Source organism: Silurus aristotelis (genome assembly GCF_946808225.1).
Source record: "Silurus aristotelis genome assembly, chromosome: 6".
Classification (NCBI taxonomy): Eukaryota; Metazoa; Chordata; class Actinopteri; order Siluriformes; family Siluridae; genus Silurus; species Silurus aristotelis.
In genome coordinates, this window is record NC_139579.1 from 26378335 (window position 1) to 26398625 (window position 20291).

The 20291-nt window shown below is 36.5% G+C and overlaps 1 protein-coding gene across 3 annotated transcripts in view; it reads left to right on the forward strand.

Annotated features, from left to right (window-relative positions):
* The first annotated feature begins 10653 nt into the window (after window positions 1-10653).
* The window catches only part of LOC310727921 (uncharacterized protein), a 36297-nt gene continuing 26659 nt past the window's right edge, over window positions 10654-20291 (forward strand). For 2 of the 3 annotated variants that reach the window (XR_014534114.1, XR_014534115.1), the window contains exon 1: window positions 10706-11447. Coding sequence is in view for 1 of the 3 variants with exons in the window: in XM_083544933.1 (XP_083401059.1) it covers window positions 11379-11447 (69 nt within the window). In the remaining 2 variants the exon portion in view is untranslated. Of the gene's footprint in view, window positions 11448-20291 lie in introns of all 3 variants that reach the window. The other variant, XM_083544933.1, reaches the window with a different exon arrangement.

Below are 20291 nucleotides of genomic sequence, written 5' to 3' on the forward strand. Positions count from 1 at the left end.
AGCCAAAGTGTTACTGTGCTAACTCTTCCTTATTTTATACCCCTGGGATTGTTGTGTATGTTGTCAAGTTTAATAATTAAAAAAACATACAAAAAACTGAATAAATACATGGGAACTCAGATTTTAACATATGTAAAAAAGATTGCATTCGGTACACATGTGCACTGAACCAAAAGTCGTTGTACCGTTACACCCCTAATATACAGTGAGGAAAATAAGTATTTGAACACCCTGCTATTTTGCATGTTCTCCCACTTAGAAATAATGGAGGGGTCAGAAATTGTCATCGAAGGTGCATGTCCACTGTGATAGACATAATCTAAAAAAAAAAAAAATCCAGAAATCACAATATATGATTTTTAAACTATTTATTTGTATGATACAGCTGCAAATAAGTATTTGAACACCTGTCTATCAGCTAGAATTCTGACCCTCAAAGACCTGTTAGTCTGCCTTTAAAATGTCCACCTCCACTACATTTATTATCTCGAATTAGATGCACCTGTTTGAGGTTGTTAGCTGCATAAAGACACCTGTCCACCCCATACAATCAGTAAGAATCCAACTAATAACATGGCCAAGACCAAAGAGCTGTCCAAAGACACTAGAGACAAAATTGTACACCTCCACAAGGCTGGAAAGGGCTACGGGGAAATTGCCAAGCAGCTTGGTGAAAAAAGGTCCACTGTTGGAGCAATCATTAGAAAATGGAAGAAGCTAAACATAACTGTCAATCTCCCTCGGACTGGGGCTCCATGCAAGATCTCACCTCGTGGGGTCTCAATGATCCTAAGGAAGGTGAGAAATCAGCCCAGAACTACACGGAAGAAGCTGGTCAATGACCTGAAAAGAGCTGGGACCACCGTTTCCAAGGTTACTTTTGGTAATACACTAAGACGTCATGGTTTGAAATCATGCATGGCACGTAAGGTTCCCCCGCTTAAACCAGCACATGTCCAGGCACATCTTAAGTTTGCCAATGACCATTTGGATAAACCAGAGGAGTCATGGGAGAAAGTCATGTGGTCAGATGAGACCAAAATAGAACTTTTTGGTCATAATTCCACTAAACGTGTTTGGAGGAAGAAGAATGATGAGTACCATCCCAAGAACACCATCCCTACTGTGAAGCATGGGGGTGGTAGCATCATGATTTGGGGCTGTTTTCTGCACATGGGACAGGGCGACTGCACTGTATTAAGGAGAGGATGACCGGGGCCATGTATTGCGAGATTTTGGGGAACAACCTCCTTCCCTCAGTTAGAGCATTGACGATGGGTCGAGGCTGGGTCCTCCAACATGACAATAACCTGAAGCACACAGCCAGGATAACCAAGAAGTGGCTCTGTAAGAAGCATATCAAGGTTCTGGCATGGCCTAGCCAGTCTTCAGACCTAAACCCAATAGAGAATCTTCGGAGGGAGCTCAAACTCTGTGTTTCTCAGCGACAGGCCAGAAATCTGACTGATCTAGAGAAGATCTGTGTGGAGGAGTGGGCCAAAATCCCTCCTGCAGTGTGTGCAAACCTGGTGAAAAACTACATGAAACGTTTGACCTCTGTAATTGCAAACAAAGGCTACTTTACCAAATATTAACATTGACTTATTTAGGTGTTCAAATACTTATTTGCAGCTGTATCATACAAATAAATAGTTAAAAAATCATACATTGTGATTTCTGGATTTTTTTTTTTTAGATTATGTCTCTCACAGTGGACATGCACCTATGATGACAATTTTAGACCCCTCCATGATTTCTAAGTGGGAGAACTCGCAAAATAGCAGGGTGTTCAAATACTTATTTTCCTCACTGTATGTATGCATACATAAACATACTTTTTTGAAGAAAAGAACACATTAAAGTAATAGGAAGTATTTTTTGTATTTGTGTGCAAGATCATGGGCATTTTTTTCTACATTTAGTGGGCTAATATGTTACGATATTAACAATGATATTCTGAAAGTGTTAGATTTTGTAAAAACTCTTCATGTTGTTCTTGTTTTGGGAGTTCTGAGATGCTGGAACAGGCCTGATTGCTGTGCATTGTTTATTGTCCCCTGTGTAACTGTTTTTGCTGCTTTCAGGTTATCCTGCAACTGCAACAGCTCAGTTTCTTTATTACTAATCGGTCAGCATTGTGAAAAAATACACTATATGGACAAAAGTATTTGGATACTTGACTTTTCCAGCTATATGTGTTTGTTTCTCAACCTGTTAACACAAAGTTGGAGGAACACACTTTTATAGGATATCTTTGGAGGCAGTAGCATTTAATTTCCCCCTAAATTCAAACCAAGAGACACAAACTTGTTCCAGCATGACAATGCTCCTGGTTCAGCATGACATAACCAGCTAAATGAAGATATGGTTTATATGGGTTGGAGTGACCTGCTGCACAGCTCTGACCTCAACACTCTTGAACATCTCCTCAGGTCTCCTCACCCTACCCTAGTACCCTAGTATCTGACTTTTCTAACATACTTGTGGCTGAATAGCACAAATTTCCATGAGCAAACTCCAAACTCTAGTGGAACATCTTCCCAGAAGAGTGGAGGGTATAAAAACAGCAAATGGGGACTAAATGCGGAATAGGATGTTCAGAAAACACATGCCAAGCTTATGGTTAGGTGTCCACAAACATTTATCAATATAGTGTATCTTGCATGGTCACTTGTCTGGGGATGATTAGATGGTGTTTCAAAAGCCTTTGACTTTTCATAATATTGAGTCAACAGGAAAGGGATGTTTAAGGTTTTGATATGGCTGTAGATTTAAGTGTTTAAGAAGGAATCTTCTTTATAATGATTGCTGTGTTATGTGAATCTTTCATAACCAAACACATTTATTTTATGACAACAGCTACTTGAGACTATTCCCTTTCCCCCACTATCAATTCAAATTTTTAAAAAATCTAAGTTTTTGCTGACAAATTAATCATATTTGAAAGCGAAAAGTGAAAATATTCTGCGTGTACATTAGGAGCAAATACTGTATCTTGTATGTGCTGGAACATGTGTTTATTAACTAACAGAGTTAAAGCAAAAGTGCCTTTCTTTTTTATAAAATGCAAACTTTCACAGAATGACTTGGTTTGTCTTTCAGGTTCTACAGTCAAACCCACTTCCAAACCATGTACATGCATGAACTGATCTAAAAGCCTGCTGTTTAAAATTAAAGGACGTATTATCCAGTTCTTCTGTGAGTGGAATCATGTTATTCTCTTTTATTCTTTCGTTACTGCATCAGCATTATAATTGACCCTTGGGGTTAAAGTGACCTCATGTGTGTTTTATTGCAGCACCGTTGTTCCTGAAAACAGCACACACCAAAGTGTTATGAAGTTCACACGTGATATTTATGCAATTCATGTTGCCAAATGTGTGTACAGGCCTGTAAGTGTGTGCGAGTGTGTGTGTGTGTGTATGTGTCATACTAAAACATAGTATCTTCCTGTTTTGTCGGTTGTTGTTTGAAAATGCTACAATGTCCTTGGAAATCTTTTAAATTCAACACTGTTTATACCACAAAGCCATTTGAAACTAGATGATAAATCTGTGTTATAATAAATGCATCTATCCACCGTTTGGTAATAGTTCCTCCTTTAAATGCCTTGAGAGGCTGAAAACAAACTTGAATCAACTTTTAATACCAAAATTAGCTTCTGTTGGTTTCCTGTTTTCTTACATCCTGTGCAGTTCACAAAATTGTGCTTTATGTAAGCCGATGCTCTTTTTAGAGTGTTTGGGGAAAAAATAGCCATCTGGCACTCTAAAAAGAGGCGTCTGAACTGCTCTGTACCCATGGTTTCCACCAGTGGGTCAGTGGGTGAAAGAGGGAGGGAGTCTGCAGGGAGGAGTTGAAAGAGAACAGGCAGTAGAGGAGGTAGGTGGCGTGGGCTCTGAGCACCTAGAGGGCCATCGGCCTCCAGGACAAGTAGGCCGAGAAAAGTTTTGCTTGCACAAAGGTCACACTTTTATTATGTCATCAGGTTATTTTTCGCTCACTTCAGAACTAAGGTGGCCTGGAGCAAAAACATTCACACGGACTCCATAGATAGTGTGATATTTCTGTCTCTCACTCCACACTGCTCACTGACTGAGCAACTTTATTTGGATGAAAGAGGTGTTATGCCACTTTTTTTGTACTAAAATGCTCCCACCTACAGATTTCCGATCTTACAGAGGAACATTGATTTTTGGTTGTGCGGAATAACAGAATGGGAAATCGTACAATGTACAGTAGAAGGAAAAACATGGAGTACTTTTACAACTCATCACTCGCATAGTACATCGTTATGTTGTGGGATTCGGGGTTATTTCTGCTGTGGAGGCAGAGGTTGGTCTACCGTCTAACATGCTGTTTGGCAATTTAACTGCCAGCCTGCTGGCTCAGCCCTTAGGATTTGATGCGTTTTTATTAAGCACACTGACACAACATCAACCAGAAATGGCCAAAAAATACAATAAAATAAATCAAATAAATAAATAAATGTGTGAATTCATGGCTCGCCTTCCAGCTCAGGACATATACCACATCATGCAACATCTGATTTAATATTGCAGGGGAATTGCAAATCCACACAGGCTGAGGATGGAAATAGAGGATGGCTTTTTCTGTGCTCTCTGTAACTTTCAGACCCCAAATATTAAGTATTGGATTGAATTATCTAGTATTATGGTCATTTATTCAACAACAATTAAAGCAAATATGATATTTTTTAGGGATCTGTACAAAGTCATTAATTTATTTAAAAAAAATTACCAATAAATACTCAAATCAGCCACAATGTAAACATGACTTTAAGTCATTAGTTAAACCTACAGACTTTTATGGTGTGTAATTGGGAAATTCTGTCGGAAAGCGGCCTTTTAACATTTACTTGTAGTTTGCAGATTCATCAAAGTCACACAGCGCCATCTGGTGGTAGTGAGGATAATAGACTATGTTTGATATAATAATCAAAATAAAATGTACAAAAATAAAATTTATATAAAAAATAAATACATCTGTTTATACTTGTTATGACATAGTAATAAAGCTCTATATATGAATAATTAATTAGCCCAGAGAGAACATTATATACTAAGCTCATTATAAACTCAATTATAATGCATGGGTAATTTTAATTAGTTAAGAAATTAGAATATTTAAGGATGATCAGTTCAAAAAATTTGAAATTAAATGACGTCTGCTACCTTTATTTGTATCATTTGAACACATTAAGAATAAACTCCCCCCCAATAAAACAACGTGTTGGCTTTTTTTGCAGTTAAAAAAACTATATTTTAATGGGGGGGGTTTTATTTATTATTATTTATTCAAATTTTTTTTTTTATAGAAAATCTTAAGGTTAAGCTAAAATAAACTAAAGGCTATGTTACCTATATGACATTACTTATATGGCTGAGTTAAGGTTTAAGGTCTTTGAAAATCTATTTGTTTTTTAAACACCAATAAACTTTTATAATTGTGGTTGTAATTTCTGCTACTCTAATACATTTAAAAGCTTTTAATAATAAATAAAAAAAACCCAGACAGATAAAAAGAAAGACAAAAACCAATCATCATCATCATCATCATCATCATGAACCCTTGGCAGTCCCGCAATACAAATGGAGATCTATTGATTCAATGTATATAATTATTACACTGGTGCATCTCAATAAATTTGAATATTATTAAACAGTTGATCTATTTTAGTAATTCAATACAAAAAGTGAAACTCGTATATTATATAGATTCATCACACACAGACTGATATATTTCAAGTGTTTATTTCTTTTAATTTTGATGATTATGGCTTACAGCTAATGAAAACCCAAAATTCAGTATCTCAGAAAATGAGAATATTGTGGAAAAAGTTCAATATTGGAGTCTCGTGGTGTCACAATTAATCAGCTAATTAAATCCAAACACCTGCATAGGTTTCCTGAGCCTTTAAATGGTGTCTCAGTCTGGTTCAGTCTACACAATCAAGGGGGGAAGACTGCTGACTTGACAGAACAAAAGTTCATTGCTAAAGACGCTGCTGTTCACAGATTGCTGTATCCAAGCATTCATTTTTTTTCCTCCCGCTTATCATTGATGGAAAGTTAAATGGAAGGGAAAAAGTGGTAGAAAAAGGTGAAATGAAGCCCATTCAAGAATTTGGGGGAGATTCACAAAAAGTGGACTGCAGCTGGAGTCAGTGCTTCAAGAGCCACCATGCACAGACGTGTACTTCTGACTCATTCCTTGTGTCAAACCACTCCTGAACCAGAGACAATGTCAGAGGTGTCTTACCTGGGCAAAGGACTAAAAGGACTGGATTGTTGCTCAGTGGGCCAAGTAGACTTTTCAGATGGAAAAAATTATAATTTCATTTAGAAATCAAGATCCCAGAGTCTAGAAGAAGAGAGGAAGTTGCTTGAGTTCCAGTGTTCCAGTGAGTCATGTCTTCTGCTGGTGTTGGTTCACTGTGTTTTATCAAGTCCAAGGTCAGCACAGCAGTCTACCAGGAATGTTTTCATGTTTTCCTCTGCTGACTGGCTTTATGGAGATTCTCATTTCAATTTCCAAAAGGACTTGGCACCTGCCCACACTGCCAAAAGTACTAATACCTGGTTTAAGGACCATGGTATCCATGTGCTTAATTGGCCAGCAAACTCACCTGACCTAAACCCCATGGAGAATCTATGGGGTATTGTAAAGAGGAAGATATGAGAAACCAGACCCCACACAACATATAGAGCTGAAGGCAGCTATCAGAGCAACCTGGGCTTCCATAACATGTCAGCAGCATCACAGACTGATCACCTTCATTCAATCCCGCATTGCTGCAGTAATTCATGCATTTCTGTGTTAATCTTTTTTTATTATTATTATTAGTTTTTGTTATTATTATTATTATTATTATTATTATTATTATTATTATTATTATTATTATTATTATTATTTATTAAGTGATATTCAAATTTTCTGAAATACAAAATTTTGGGTTTTCATTAGCTGTTAGCTATACGTGGATGATTCGCTTTAGCGACCCCTACTGGGCAGAGCCGGAAGAAGAAGTAGAAGAAGAAGATTCCCTGTAAGCCATCATCAAAATTTAACACTTGAAATATATCAGTCTGTGTGTGATTAATCTATATAATATAGGAGTTTCACATTTTGTATTGAATTACTAAAATAAATAAACTGTTTAATGTTATTCTAATTTATTGAGATGTGCCTGTATATATTTGGATACAAAACGCCCTCTACTGGTGAGAACTTTTGTGTAATAGTTATCGTCCACCAAATTTAGTTTCACCCCAGGTTTTTTTTTTTTTTTTTTATAACAAAAAAATATATAATTGCATTATAGACTAAATTGGCAGAAAATATGTTGAAAATCACTCAAATTAGTAGGTCAAAATCCACCAACCAATGGCAAAGTATTGAGCACATTTTTGTTTATTTCTCATTAAACACTCAACATTTATTGCAAAATAAAAAAGACCATTGTATTATTTATTAATAATAGGTAAATGTGTTTTGGTAATAAATAAAAAATTTATTATTTAACCGGATTCTTTTTAAAAGCTGAAAATGACATCTTAAATACTATTCCTCTACTAAAAGACAGATGGAGACAAAGCTTTGTCAATTATTTGATTCTCTTCAATGACCCTTAATTCTTAATACTATTGCTATTTTCTTTGGGCCTAATGTTAAATTACCCACTGGCACCAAGTGTATATTTGTCCTGACTCTACCTGGGCAAATCCACAATCAGGATACAATTTTTCTGTCATTTACAGTCATGTATGTTAAATATAGCTAAAATACACACTTTAGCGTACTTAAATAGCAAACATCACACTTCAGTGAAATGTTATTACTAAAATATTTACAATTATTTTTACACTAATATGTAAACCCATTTAACACCTCATACTTGGACCAATCAGTCACCCAACTTCCATGAGTCATTTATTACTGATTATGACAGGTGTTCTTTATATCTGTGTCACACAACGTTCCCTTTATCAGAACACATTCGGCGTCATAAAATTCCCCAAGTCACAGTTCAACAGGAAGTGCATCATCTGAATTTTCTGAAGATCACAGAAAGGAAAAAAAGGTTCTTTGACTTATAAAAATATAAATGTTCTCTCAGGAAAAAATAAAATGTATTCTTTATATGTAAAGAATATATTTGCTGATTAAACACATTTTATGCATTGCTCAATTTGGCAAAAAAATTGTCTAAGAGCAAATTGCAGTCATTGTAATCAAAGAAACCGTAGAGAAATTTGGGATATTGCTATTTGAGATATTATATATATTTTCACACATGCAAACTTTGAACGGTACTGTCCAATCTTAATTCTTATTCTACCTTTTTTAATCAGTTGATCTTAGTCTTTAAGCTACTGCCTTCAGGTGAAGCTCTTGCATTGTTCGAATGAAAACTTCCAGCAACATCTACACTGTGTGTATAAAAACAGATAAATCTGTATGGATACACCTTACCAATCAGTAAAGTGGCCACTGGATGCACAGACACCCGCATTATACACACATCAACATTCAGGTTTCAGCCATCAATACTGTACCTTTGAATTAAAAACCCACTTGCATGTTGATCTTTATAATGATGATAATGAATATTTAAAATTACAATGAACATAACTCATTTTGTAATAAAATTCTGACACACTTTGTTCATCACAGACCTGTTGGCCGATTATTAATTTAGTCAACCTACATTTCTTACATTACCCACATTGACATCTTGGGTTCTAATGAAAATTATGCTGCATTTGAACACACAGTTTATATATATATATATATATATATATATATATATATATATATATATATATATATATATATATATATATATATATATATATATATATTTTTTTTTTTTTTTTTTTATATACATAAAACTGCTTAAAAGTGTCTTGATGTTTGCTTATATGCTTTTTATCAAATTCTAGTAAATTTGTTCTAAAATCAATGGAATTACAATAAAAATCTAATTATACAAAGCTGTAAAACCCCTTAGACAAAAGCCACATATGAAGTACATTCAAGTTTTACTGAATAGCGAACAGTGCAAGGGGAAATGTTTTTTTTTTCAAGTACAATATATTGCAGCATGAGCCCTTGCTTCATCTCTACCTAATGAGAGTGATGAAGCTCCACCTCAGTCCTTTAGTCCGTCCAGCTCTCACAACTCCTCACATGTACACTGATAAAATAGATCGGCTTTCAAAGCTTCGAATCTCGAATTATGGCAATACCACCACCTTGGTGGTCATCTTGCCGTTTACAAACCAACTAGTTAGCTGAGTCTGTGTCGTTTATTAAAGCAAATTTGGAATCATGCCTTTTCTGTCTTTTCTGGGGAACAAGAAAAAAAGCCAAAACTGGAGCTTGAGGTTAAATCTGAATGTCTTCCAATGGGGCACAAGTGATAACTTCTCATGGGAATAAAGCAAATGGCTAAAAGTTTGTAGACATTCACACCGATGTGCTTGTTGAACATCCCATTCCAGATTTATTCCCCTTGCTGTTACAGCTTCCTACATGTATCTGTGAAGGCTGTGCACTAGATTTTGGGGCATGGCTGTGAAGATTTCAGTGATAATCAGGTAGATCATGTGTTGATGTTTGGTGTACAGTTCAAGATCATGCTAAAGGTGTTAAATGTGGGCAAGAACACTCAAGTTCTTCCACTTCACCCATGTTAAACCGTGTCTTCATGGACCTCACTTTGTTCCCAGTGGTATTGTTATGCAGGAACAGGTTTGACATTGACCCTTTGTTTCAGTGAAGGGTAAGTGTTAAAACTTTACAGCATACAAAGGCATTTAAACAATCATGTCCTTCCATGTGTGTGAGACACCAGTTTAGGGAAGACATTACATTATCATGTGTCCACAATTACACTTTTAGTGTAAATACATTGCCAAAACTTAAAAACACAAGACAAGGTGAGAGAGGCGAACTGAGATGGTTGGGTCATGTGCAGAGGATGGACATGGGGTATAACGCTAGAAGAATGCTGAGGATGGAACCTCCAGGCAGAAGGAAAAAATTAAGGAGATAGTTTATGAATGTGGTAATGAAAGACATTCAGGTGGTGGTTTGAAAGGGTCAGATCTTTCAATTTGAGGGCACTCTTTCCAGCTGGGGATGGTTTCACATTTACTGGCCTGGGGAGCCATCAAATTAAAGAGTAAGAACAGGAGCTTTGAGAATGGATTTGGACTTGAGTTAATGTAAACAGTCTGCAACACTGACTCAGGCCTACAGTTTGCATTTGATTACCATAAATGCCCACCTTAACATCATTTAGATGTAATAAACGGACATTCGGGGCCACCCAGATGAGAATGGGTTCCCTTTAGAGTCTGGTTTCTCTCAAGGTTTCTTCCTTATTCCATCTCAGGGAGTTTTTCCTTCGCCACCAGCTCACTCATCAGGGACAAAATGACACATAAAGAACAATCCTATTTATTTGTTCTTACCACATTATCTGTGTAAAGCTGCTTTGAGACAATGTTCATTGTTAAAAGAGCCATACAAATAAAACTGAATTAAATTAAATAATGTTATTCAGGGTGCACTTTTCCTTTAAGAAGCCTCTCTATGACATTATCCAGGTTGGTTATTTCTCACGAGCCCCTTTAAGAAAACAGCATTGTTACGTCACAGTGCCAGGAACCACTAGCAATGCAGGAACGGATGAGCTGGAGAAGTGTAGCGTGTGTGTGTATGTGTAGTTCTCCCGTTTGCGTTTCCTTCTGTGTGTGTGCGCGCGCGTGTGCGTGCTGTATGCATGTGCGTGAGTGCGCGTGAGGGAGTGTATGGAACGCGCGTGGGAATAGAGATCACAACTTTTTTTTTTTTCCGGAAACAGTTTTGTCGTTTTAAGTTTGACTTCTAAGGTATACAGATCAAAGGAGCCGAGCTTTAGAAGTCCTTCTTTTACGCACGGGCGCACGCAGACGCACGCGCACGCACGCACGCACGCACACTGAGTCCAGCTTGTCAGAGATCAAGCTCTCCTGCAAAAGTTTCTAGTCGGATCTCGGTCTGAACATGTCCCACTGAACCGCGTTTCCAGTTCATTTTCTCTGCACTGCTACTGAAGGCCATAAACAGAAAGAACCATCCGGGTTGATGTTCTCCATCGGCTCTGGTTTCTCTTTTTTTGGGGGGTTTGTTTTTTCTTTTTTTGCTCCCCCATCTCGGTTCCAAGCTTGCAGAGGAAACCCTGCAGCACTGATGATCATCTGACTGTAGATGATCTCTAAACTGAAGGTCTACTCCATACTCCAAGCATGGAAATATAGAAAAAGAGTGTGAATTGGAAAATAAAACAGGACATAAGGATTGCCAGCATGCTGAAGACTTTAACCAAAAAGCTCAGAAGACATTCCCTTAATGAAATCCACCCTTTCCAGCTTAAGGTGAGTAAAAAAAACAAGGAAGAAAACACACTTCCTAGTTAGATGCTTAGAGCAAAATGTATACAAACAGATATTACTCTTTTAAACATCATCCATCTTTTTCTTATCATTAGGGACATTTGAGGACACTTTCAGGCACAAAGTAAACAAATTAGACTTTGTCTCTGTAGTGTCCCATCCTAGATATACATATGCACTAGATATACTTTAAGAATAATTTCAGATACACAGTTTGATCACTTTATCTTTAATTTAAAAGCTAATAAAGATCCAGCATGTGCACCTTTCCAGGTAGAAGTTACAACCCCTTAATGTTACGACCCCAAAGACAAAGAAAAGTACAGCTTAGTACCCTTATTTTTATTTTAAAATGTTATCAAAGCAGTCATTTGTTTCTATTTGCCATTATTTATATGCATAATAGATTATCGTTGTATTTCTGACAGAATTACAGACCCCACAGAATGTCACTAGTTTAAAAAAATACATCAACGTTAATGAAGAAGTGTTTTATTTTTTGCTTATATGTTTAATAATAATGTTGTACAAGCAACTCTATAATCATTAAGTCTGATTTGACGCATTACTGCAGTCTTGGTCCTGGGCCTAAAATGGGTGTTTTGGACCCTCTTATAGGTTTCCCGCATACCAATAATCGTCCAAAGGACCCAATGAAACTTGTTTTTCCGTAGTCTACATGCCTACATGCGTGGCATTGTTTCGAATAGTGGATCTATTTATACCGAGCTATTCTAAATCCATCATTCTGCGTTTGTATACAGAGAGCAAGCTCCGAGTGGGTTGCACTTCCTCCGAGAGGTTTCGTGCCATCTTTCTTTCCTCCTTTACTGTCTAATCCCGCAAGCCGTTTCTGACATTGCATAAGGATGACATTATTATTAGTTTTTTTTATGTCGACCCACTGTAAGCGAGGGAAACGGATGTTGTGATGTTCGAGGCTTCCAAAGAAAATGGCTGGTGTATGGTTGATGCATTCTCCCCTTTCCCAAAATGAAAGCCATGGCTCGGTTTCACCAAAAAAAAAGCCTCTTTTTCCCCCTCCAAAAGCTTATAGCTCCTTATCCACTCCACTACCTGAGAAATAAACGGCTTTCCAGGTAGATGTAGAATTCGGTATTTGACATAGCTGGAAAAGTGAACACATGCACTTCGTGGCTGATTAGCTATGCGTGCCATCGTGATGGAAAGTGCTAGGATGCAGCTGCTCAGGGCCTCTTCGGCCCATTGTAGGACGTGTTTGCACTCTTCGTGCCATCATGAGGGCGAGAAACATTGCCTAGCATTGTCACATTCGAGTCTGCTTTGTCCCTAAACGACTTCAACCACGTCATGCTCGCGGGTCGCAGCTGTGACTGTAGTCACGAATGAGTTTTTAACGACTAAAGGAAGGGTGTTTTTTTTCATCAAATAAGTAGTTGTCGGCTTCGATATGCGAACACGATACATCTAGTACGGGAGAATGTGCTTCTCTTGTTCCTGCAAAGTCAATTACTGTTTTGCTTTTCCTGCACAGATGCACATGATCCACATGCTTCATTGATTGATCATGAACCCAGACAAAAGCAACTCTTCTTTGGAAAAGCACTTAAAAGTAAATATAATCCTATAAGAACTGATAAATGAATACATGGTGAAAAAAACAGAAATCTCAGTTCTGATGATAGTGTTATTGCTTTGTGCTTGAAAATATTGCGTATTAATTATACATTTGTTGCCTACGATAGTAAAAAGTTATTTGATGACTAATTCCCATGCTCGTGCTGGTGTTGTAAGAACAGGTCTGGGATTTGACGTTTCAGGGTGTGCCGTGTGTACTAGAAGTGTTGAGAATGTTTCTTCCTCTTCAAGAACCGAAACGAACTCGGAAAAAGGGCTACGTGATTTGGTGATTGGGTGATGATTGTTAAATCATGGGGAAATTGTGCAGGACACTTCTAACCCTCCTGATCCACAGTGTCAGTGTGTTTGTAATAAGCTTGCCAAGTCACACACAGAGGCAATGTTTTTTTGGCCTTGTTGCTTTTTTCCACTTCGAGGAGACAGAAATGAACTCTGTATGTTATGCAGTTCATTCAGAAGGTATATTTGATTTTCCTTGATTGAAATCAATATACACCATGACTGAGACATAAACACAAACCGTCACTGTAGGTAGAATATTATTCCGATTTATACCATAGCACTGATTGCAATATGTTGTTTCTATACTAAATACTAACACAGGGACTTGTATGGCAGATGCTCCACATAAACATGCAAAATTGATGTAATGGTTGATGTGGTTAGAAGGAGATGGTTATTTAGTATATCAGAATGTGTGTCCAGTGTCAGAGCTTTGTTACAGTGGTTACTGATCAGGAGGTTGGGGTCCAACCAACGCCATGCTGTCATTCTAAGGCTCCTAACACTCTCCGCTTGGTATATAAGTAGAAAAGTATATCACTATGCTGAAATGTGACAGATAAAGGCTGCTTCTTCTTCTTTTTTTTCTGTTTTTATTTTTCTCTCTCTAACAGAAGTGGTAGATTTAGCACCATTTTTGCTGATGTAAAAAACAAAAGCGACATGCACACTATAGCCGTAACACTCTTAGCTAATATTTGCTAATAAACTTGCAATGTAGATTCAGTATATTATCAACATATAAACATTAAATAACAATCTGTTAACTCTGGTGATAAGGAGGCTGTTTGCCTTCAGTTGTTAGCAATAGTTACATAAAACATAGGTGTGCGGGGGGAAATAATGAAACGTAATAAAAAAACCAAAAAAAGCACCACATAAAATACAATCTGTGAGCCTAATGACCTAAACAACTAATTAAAATACATAGGTTAGATTTTTATGATTCCTATAACTGTGTTTTCTTCGAATTACAGGACAATTATACAGTTTAGAAACTTGCTCAGCTTGAAATGGGAATGCCAATCATTGTAGCTCTTGCTTTGGAATTCTCCTAATTATATTTACATGTTGCTGATTAGTCAGGAAGGCTCTAAAACAAACAAAAAAAAGACGTGGATGCCGGCCCCTGCTTCAAGCTTGACACCATGGCTTACACTAATAAATACAATTATGTTAATTGGAGTCCAGGGTCATGCCAAGAATGGCTTTAGTGCTGTTAGAAGAGAGCTGACTGAGGCCACACGTCACTGTGTGTATATCGGATATGGCCCAGTGGACATGAATGAAGTTCTTGCTAGCTTCATAATCATAATTTGTAGGAGTGTATTACGCACATAACACATGCACTGCTGTGATCCAACATGCCAGCATTTACCCGTGGCACTTAATCGGAAAATACCGAGAGCGTGAGCATGTGAAATGAATTAAGCGTGTTTAAACATAGACATGACTACTTATTCGCATTCTCATACTCCTACTCCGACATAGTCCTTTCTCTTTCTCCCTCTTACTTTCTCTTTGCAAAGCAGACGTGCTCAGATTCATGTTTATTATCTACCTTCCTGTGTTTGTGTGGGTCAGTGCAATCCAGTCATTACTGAGAAACCCATTTTTAATGTGTTTGTGGCTCGCTTGCTGGCAACAGGGCTGAGAATGTAAATTCCAGATTCTCAGATTTCCTCCAGGCTTGACCTAATAAACATTAAACCTTCTTAAACAGCATCTGACCTTATTGAGAAAAAAAAAAAAAACTGAAAAAGAAAGGATGGACAGTTTATAACAGTCACCTCTGAAGATTTGTGCGATGTCTAAATGAGCGATGATAAACTATAATATGAATGCTCGAGACAATGTCAAGCCGGTGTATGATATTTTCGTCGTTGCCGGGAAACTGGTTAAAGTGTCATGAAGCTTGTGAATAAGTGGCAGTGCTTCCCACTCAAAATGAGAGTGTTCATTGTGCTGTGAATCACAGGCCTAAACAGTCCTTCTGGCATGCAACTTATGAAATTTATGAAATGTTTGCTTTTTACGTGGGCCAAGACGGAAAGGAAGGGAATTTCTAGCCGGTGATCATTTCCATGCTTGTTAAGGCCTGGTTCTAAAAGGGAAGCAAAGAGTGTAAATTGTCATATCCAGTTACAGAGGGATAATTTTATGAAATGTTGGGATAATCTGAAGTATTGGGACACCTGACTGTTCCATTCATATGTGGTTCTTGCCCAAATTGTTACCAAAAAATGACAGGCTCTTTATGTAGGATGTCTTTTATTGCGTTAGAATTACAATTTCCCTTTGTTTAAACTAGGAGACCCAAACTGCATTAACATATGGTTTATAGGTTGGAGTGGAAGATCTTGAGTGGCCTGCTATAGAGCTTCGACCTCAACCCTATTAAATACTTTTGGGATGAATTGGACCACTGACACTACCTCAGGTCTCCTCACTGTTCATTAGTTCCTGACTTTAGCTGACTCACAAATCTCCACAAACACACTCCAAAATCTAGTGGAAACATCTTCCCAGAAGTAAGTCCCACATGGAATGGGATGTTCAAAACCCACAAACGAAACCTAGAAGATTAGCTCTGTAATAATAACACAGAGATAAATCACAAGACACTGTAGGAACTGTACTGTACTGTAGGAATATTACCAATGATAAGGTGGTGTGGTAAAGTTCATTATTTTGTTATATTATAGCACATCCCATTGTTATGCATTTCCCATGTTGTACTTCTTATCTATTTACAGATGCATTTAAATGCTGTGGTATGTCTGTAAGACAAGTTCGTTTCTGTTATCGCTTATGTTATAGCAGATGTAATCAACACCAGCCTTTTTTTTTGCTCTCTCCCTTAAAGATAATAAAAAAATATTCTCAATCTTTTCTCGTCTGAAAAAAACGTTTAAAGAATAGCATGACCTCTGAAAGCACTGGCAATGGAGACTCCTTTTACAAACATCAAATAAAGCTCGCCTTATAGACAAAACGTTTTTAAATAGTATTTGATTACATGCAACATTCGCTATACACATATCCCTAAGAAAGACCCGTTCCCATAGAAACGGTAACCTAATAGAACGATTGTGTTGCTATGAAGCTGCGATTTGAGTGTCAGATTTGCCGTTAAAGGAATTGAAACTACGACCAGTCACGTTTGAGAAGGTGGATTGATAATCGGTAAAAATTTTAGACAGGAGATTCCATATGCCAGTGTCTCATCTATATTTTTGGATTGATGTGTTTCCTGTCTACAGTCTTTAAACTCCTTTATTTTTGAGAAATGTTGGCTTTGTACAAACATCGTATCATTTGATCAACCGATGCAGTTGAAAGAGTGTAAAAATAAATAGTGACATTTTATTACACTTCAACATCAGCAGCCAGAAAACTTTCTTTTCTTTACTTCTCTAAATGTGATCTGTAAAATCCAACTTCAGACTTCCTAGTCTGAGAATCTGAAAGCTTTCTCCTACATATTATATTGCAGCATTGCTCAATTCTCTGAAATGTTCGAGCTTTCTGTACCTTTAAAACTAAATTATTAGCGCTTTCTCACTATATACAGTATAATTGTCTCTCTTGCAAAATACTTGCAAAGTTTTTCCACAATGTGCTGAAGTCTATCAGAATGTGTGTGTGTGTGTGTGTGTGTGTGTGTGTGTGTGTGTGTGTGTGTGTGTGTGTGTGTTTGAGTTTGAGTTTGAGTATGACTGTGAGCAGCCAAGCACTAACTGACCCTTGACCATTATCACATCAGTAACTCCCACTGTCCTCTATTATCCCTTATATATACACACACACACACACATGCACGTACATACACACACACCCGTATCTCTGTTGTCTTTAATCCGTGACTGTCATCATCAGCTCTGATCGCTCACTCTTGTACATGAGAAGATCCACTTTAAATATCCAAACATTATGTATCTTCATGCAAACACAGCTGGGCTCTACTGTACACACAATATTGTAAAGCTCTTGAACACACTTTACACACCTGAAGTGTGCATTCATTAGTACACACTATCAGATTGAAGGATGTTATAAAGTAGATCACCAGGCTACAGAAGAACAGAATCCGATTATTTGAAGTAACAATTATTTGTATTCTTCAAATTTGAACACTATTATGTTTAGCATTCAGCTCTAAACATTTAACTATATTAAAAAAAAAAATGATCGTTTTTTAAATTATCTAGAATGTTTTTAAGTAATTACTATGTAAGTAATTTCACTTGTAAATAAAGATAAGTTTTTTTGTTTGCGGTAGTTTTTTCTTTTTGTCCATCGTCTTTAGCAAACATTATTGTTTTGCCTGACATTGCATTTTAAAAGTCCAAACCTACTCTAGAAAATTGTGACCTTTTTTTTTTTTATTATATCTTACAGCAATATTTCTCATTTTCTAAGGGAGTTTTGTCACATTTGTGCCCTTTGTTACTCTGAGCTAGAGCTAGTTTGCTACTTTGCTTCGTAGGCTAAGCATTTCTTCTCTGAAGTCTGTGGAGTAAGAAGCACAAAAAAGCGAACCGGTAAAAATAGTTTCTGCATTGGATTAAAGAACTAAATAATATTTTATAAGAAATGATGAAATAAATTTAACCTGGAATAGCAATATTTAATCATACTTTTTGAATTGTGATTGCTAACTTCATATTGGAGGCGTGTGTACACTAAGGAAAGTAAAGTGATTAAAGCTGTACATTTCCTTCAACTAAACTGACATTAAGTCCCATCACTGTTCGTGAGCCTCATCTTAATTTTCATAGGTTTTCGTAGTATGTAGGATGAATCCAAAATGGCTCCCTGCCTGTTCACTTTGTGTCTTCATTACATAGTTCTAATTGAACTTCATTTGCAATTCAGCTACAAAAACTCCTTCCTCTAAAAAGACTAAATGATATTATATGCTAAAATGAACTGTCTGTCTGACCATAGACAATTAAACGCTGAAACCTGTGGGGGAGGTAAACACTTCAGAGAACACTGCTATTATTGCTATTATACAGAAGTATAAATAGACGGATAAGGCAATACAAATGTCGGTATTCATTGTCAATATGAACAAGGACAGCATGTTTGTAGTGATAAACCTAGAGGCATGGTCCCAGCTATACGTTTCAGATCTTTAGTAACAACCATGTGACACCACATCATATAGTTTCTTCTTTGTTTAGCATGTAAAAAGTTAGTGTTCGGATTCATCGTTTAACACTTTGAACGTGTTTTTACTGAAGATACTCTAATATTTTGGATTTGACAAGCTGTGTAGACATCTTCACACAAAAGTAGAAGGAATAGCTGTATTGTATCTCACACTCTGCAGAACAAACACTAGTCCAATGAAGAACCTTGTATATGTTTTTTTTTTTTTTAGGTTTCGTTGTTTTTACATCTGTGTACGTTTACTCAAAAAAGCTGTCGAATTCTCAAAAGAAATTATTCGGAAGTCGACGATTATTTCCTTACAACAGCAGAGTTTATATTAATGTGCTTCTTATTTCTACAGTTACACAAGGAATAATAAGGGAAATGTGTCACATAAGCAGATGAATAAACATTTGTAATTCCCAATATGGTGATCTGTCACTTGAAAAGATGTTTATATGACTTCTCTGGTACTCGGAAAAGCTTGAAGTTTTCTCACACGGAATAGTTTTCTGAGTTTTGAGAAAAAGCGTAAAAGCTTGTGATGGAATTACTTTTTATTCATAATAATTTGTTTTGCAGATGTTCTACAACGTTGAAAGTATCTAGAAACAGAATAAGTGCATTTAAAAGTACAATATCTCATCATTAAAAAAAAACAATTTTTTCATTACTTTATATTTTGTTTGTGTATTTTTTACATTAGTTTGCAGTACAATCATGGACTTGTTCACACATTCTTTTTCTTTTTACTCAATAAGAAGATTAGAACACAATAAAAAGGTTCACTAAGGACAGTTGTGGAAAATAACCAATTTTTGAAGAGGTAGTGTGATGTCTGTCAACATCCTGAAGATTATATTAAATCTTTATAGTAAACCCCAAAATGTTTTATTTCAGTGTATTTATTTATTTATTTATTTATTTATTTATTTATTTATTTATTTATTTATATGTACATATTAATGTGCATTATGTAATATTTCTAATTAGTTTATTGTAAGTTACATTTAAATGCTGTGGAATGTCCATGGTTTCTTTCTCATAGAAAATAATAAGACAAAAATATCCCCATTCCTTAAGACTTTTCCTGTGTCACTTTGAAAGCACTGGCATTGGAGACTCCTTTCTTGTTTTTCTTGTAACATAACAAATTTGAAGTGGTCTCTTTTCAATGTAGCGCATCTGCTGTGCAAATCCCTGAGAATTGCCTGTTACTATAGAAATGATAACATATAATTAGTAACACATATAATTAGAGTTCTTGTTTTACACCTTGCTATTGTTGCTAATGTGATGTGTAATGATTGCAGGTGTGACTTATTATCAGAGGTGGGAAGTAACGAAGTACAAATACTTTGTTACTGTACTTTAGATTTTTCTGGTATCAGTACTTTACTTTCATAAAATTTTTTACACACTTATCTGTACTTTCTACTTCTTACATTACTTTAGTTTTAATCTAATTGGTGAAATGTGAGTATTTTTTTCTCATCGCACCCCGTTTTCAGCCCATCAACCTATTTCTTGTCATTGCGCAACTTTTTCAACCTACCACTGGTGTATCATTTTTCCCGGCTCTCACACACCACAGATGTAGGTTAGGTTACGAAGATAATGAGCCCGTGCTCAGAAGGCAACAAATAGTATAGCTAACGTTGATGAGACAGAGGGAGTAAACATGACTGAGAACATAGACATTCCTGATTAGCTGATCATCATCATTTTGCTTTGCTTGTGATCTTTATGGTGGATTTTCAG